General features: G+C 58.5%; 2 protein-coding genes across 2 annotated transcripts; both read right to left on the reverse strand.

The window, feature by feature from the left end:
- Positions 1-1,099: 1,099 nt before the first annotated feature.
- Positions 1,100-2,378, reverse strand: LOC109861246. The gene is made up of 4 exons (XM_020440802.1): positions 2,083-2,378; positions 1,652-1,991; positions 1,351-1,538; positions 1,100-1,256 (listed from the first exon to the last, which is right to left on the reverse strand). The coding sequence occupies exons 1-4, from the start codon at positions 2,376-2,378 to the stop codon at positions 1,100-1,102; spliced, it is 981 nt and encodes a 326-aa protein (XP_020296391.1).
- A 345-nt stretch (positions 2,379-2,723) lies between these two features.
- LOC109861247 lies at positions 2,724-3,146 on the reverse strand. The gene has a single exon (XM_020440803.1). It carries the CDS (start codon positions 3,144-3,146, stop codon positions 2,724-2,726), a length of 423 nt encoding a protein of 140 aa, XP_020296392.1.
- Between the last annotated feature and the right edge of the window lie 68 nt (positions 3,147-3,214).

The following is a 3,214-nucleotide window of genomic DNA, read 5'->3' on the forward strand; positions in this document are numbered from 1 at the left end:
AAGCGGGGAAGAGTCCGTTGTCAGGAGAGGCCACCGGGACCCCAGCAACGCGCGCGGGAGGTGGGGGCGACTCGGCACCTCGCCCGCACGCGCCCCGGAGGTCCCACCTGAGGGAGAGAGGCTCTTTCCTTTTTCCTCTCCGCGGCCTCCTTCTGCTTTATAACAGCGGAGCAGAAGGAGACCACGGCCTCCCATAAGTTCTTATCCCCGGAGGCCACAGTCCGTAACAGGCCCTCCAGGGAGAGGTCGTTCCCTATTTGGACGACCAGGTCACGGCGGTTACCGGACCACTCTAGGCACTCTGCCACAGTGTGGTCCACCGTATCCTTGGCCGCTCTACAGTGGTGACACCGTGTCGTTGGCTCTTTCCCTATGCGACACAGGTACTCACCGAAGCAACCGTGCCCGGTAAGCACCTGTGTCACTCTATAGGTGAGGCGTCCGGCCCCTCTCACCAACCACGATCGGAGATGAGGCCGGACGACCCGGACAACCCCTTGGGCCATCGCACGTGGCGTGCCCAGTTGCTCCTTCCAGCTCCAAAGAAACTGTTTCCGGGCTTGGCGCTCCGAGTTGGCGAGAGCCTTCCGGAGTGCGTCTCCTTCCACGCCCTCCCGCAGCAACTTGACTCGGCGAGAATACTTCGCCGAGTACATCTACGCGAGGAGGGCCAGAGGAGAGATCCCCACCAACACGCCCGCCGTTTCCGCGGCCACGTCGCGGAAGCCGCGGATTACGCGGAGGGTTATCCGTCTCTGGGCTCTGCGGAGCAAGTTGAATTTGCTCCGCGAGCCCGCCCCTGCCGCGGCCTCCGCTCACAGTGGTGACCCATAGAGGGCCACCGCGTGGACCACGTTTATGAAGAGACGGCGGACTTTCTCTCACGGGCCCCCAAGGTTCGGCAGAAGTCTTGCCAGACTATTGGCGACTCTTCCGACTTTAGGGGCCAGACAAGCGAAATGCTTATCAAAGCGCCATTTATAATCAAGGTGAAGACCGAGGTACTTAAAAGTTGTACCTTGACCCTTGCCTCACCTATCTTGAGGCTGAGTTCCGGCGGCTGGTCGCGACGAAGGCCATTAAACTGCATGGCTTTCGTCTAGTAAATCGCCACCTTGAGACCTAGCCTCTCAATTCTGCCGACGACATAGCGCGTGCTCTCTTGCGCCAGTATCCTTGTCCACCTCCAGTTGTCCCCCGTGACCACCACGAGGGTGTCGTCTGCATAGCAGATAGTTTTCGCGCCACAAGGGAATCTGGCCCGGATCACCGCGTCGTACCCGAGGTCCCACAACAAGGAGCCCAAGACAGACCCCGCGGCACATCTCTCTCCTGTGCAATGATCCGTACCGGTCGGTATATCCTATTCCTCTGTCGCGGAAATAGTCTCCGAGGATCCTGCTCAGATAGGGCAAAACGCCGTGATGTTCTAGCGTCCGCCCTATGCTGTCCCAGGGGAAGAAGTTAAAGGCGTTGGAAATGTCTAAGGACACCGCCAACGCCACCTCCCCTGCCTGACCGACTCGTCCGTGAGGGACCTGAGACGGTAGATTGCGTTCACCGTTGATTGTCCCTCACGAAACCCGAACTGGCAATCGGCCAGGTCGGGACTAATCTACGACAGATGACTGGTAAGGCGGGCGGCGACAACTCGCTTCAATAACTTTCCCGCTTCATCCAGAAGAGAGATCAGCCGATATGCGGACGGTGAGTCCGCAGGCCGACCCTTCTTCCAGAGGAGGATAAGCTTGGCTTGCTTCCATTCTGGGGGAAACCACCCTGTCCTTAGACAGTCGGTGAGAATATGCTTGAAACAAGCTTCCAAGGGACCTTGTCCAAAAGCCAGATCCAGAACTCTGCCGGGCACGCCGTCAGAACCAGGAGCAGTGCTCTTTTGTGTCATTCGACGGACGGCCCAGCGCAGCTTTTCCTCCAGCTCGTCTGACCACTCAACTGGGTCCGACTCCGGCTCCGGAGAGGGCCACTCATTCCTCCCATCAGGAAAGAACAAGGTAACGACTCTCTCCAGACGCTGGGGGTCAAGACTCTCCGTGATCGGGAGGGCCCACGGGCGAAGCTTACCCATAACAAGCTTGTATGGGCGCATTAGCGTCGAGAGTCTCGAGGAGCTTTTTCCACGCCCTGGACTTGGCCTGGCTTATAGCAGTACGAAGGGCTTTTCGTGCTTGACGATATCCTTTGTACGCCGCCGTTGCTTTTGCCACTGCCGTCACATCCTTGTGGCGGAGGGCATGGGTGTACTGGTCTCTGGATTTGGCGCACGCCGTCCTGAAGTCAGTTATTTCGCCAGTCCACCAGTACACCGACCTCCGGTTCGGCGGCCCGCGAGTACGCGGCATCGCGGTGTTGCATACCATAACCTGCGTCTTGCCAAGCCACCGAACTTCCGTCCGGAAGTCGCGCGACTCAGCCGGAAGAACCGGCCAAGCCGCGGCCTGAACAGCGGCGGACAGGATTTTTGGGTCCAGCTTACGCAAGATTCACCCTTGGGGTGGAGGTCTTCTTGTCAAGGGGCGGCTTCGGAATTGGTCAGGGAGCTCAGGGAGCACGGAGACTTTTATAGTAATATATCTATAGTCAGACAAAGTCTCCATGTCATTCCTGACCCGCCATCTGGACATACGGCGTGCAGCCGACAGGGAGGCAAGGGTTACGTCCACTACGGACTCCCCGCTGCGCCGGACGCACGTGTGCAGTGAGCCTTAGTTAAGAACTACAAGCCCGCTAACCGCCGCAAAGGCCTCTAAAGCCTCACCCTTTGAGTCGGTCCTGGGGGAACCCCAAGCCGTACATTTGGAGTTAAAGTTCCCCAGGACCAGCATTGGACAAGTCTGGTGCCGGCGAACGACCCGGCCCAGCTCGTCCAAGAACCCGTCCAGTTCCTCGAGGGTCCTCGACGGCGAGAAGTAAACCCCTATCACCGTTAGTTTTCTCCATTGGATTACAACAAACACTTGGCCTCTCTCCAAAGGAGAGAGAACCGAAAACTCGCAATCACCTCCTCTGCGGAAGTATGCTGCGACCGAGCCGTCTTCCAACCCCAACCACGACGGGTGGTCAAGGACATTGTACGGCTTGGCCACAACTGCGATCGCCCCGTTTAGTTCCGCGAGGCTTTGGACCATAAGGTCTTGAGCCCCGCGGCAATGGTTTAGGTGGGCGTGTTCCGTTTGACCACAGTACGATTCGACAC

The sequence above is a fragment of the Pseudomyrmex gracilis genome, unplaced genomic scaffold (assembly GCF_002006095.1).
Source record: "Pseudomyrmex gracilis isolate BER0280 unplaced genomic scaffold, ASM200609v1 scaffold_658, whole genome shotgun sequence".
NCBI classification, from domain to species: Eukaryota; Metazoa; Arthropoda; class Insecta; order Hymenoptera; family Formicidae; genus Pseudomyrmex; species Pseudomyrmex gracilis.

What these genes read in the sequence shown, in the direction of transcription:
- LOC109861246 (XM_020440802.1), bottom strand. Translation starts at nt 2,378, where the DNA reads ATGGTATGCAACACCGCGATGCCGCGTACTCGCGGGCCGCCGAACCGG. An exon ending in CCCATACAAGCTTGTTATGG is followed by an intron (nt 1,992 to 2,082) that starts GTAAGCTTCGCC and finishes TCCTGATGGGAG; the next exon opens with GAATGAGTGGCCCTCTCCGG. An exon ending in CGGGAAAGTTATTGAAGCGA is followed by an intron (nt 1,539 to 1,651) that starts GTTGTCGCCGCC and finishes CTACCGTCTCAG; the next exon opens with GTCCCTCACGGACGAGTCGG.
- LOC109861247 (XM_020440803.1), bottom strand. Translation starts at nt 3,146, where the DNA reads ATGGTCCAAAGCCTCGCGGAACTAAACGGGGCGATCGCAGTTGTGGCC.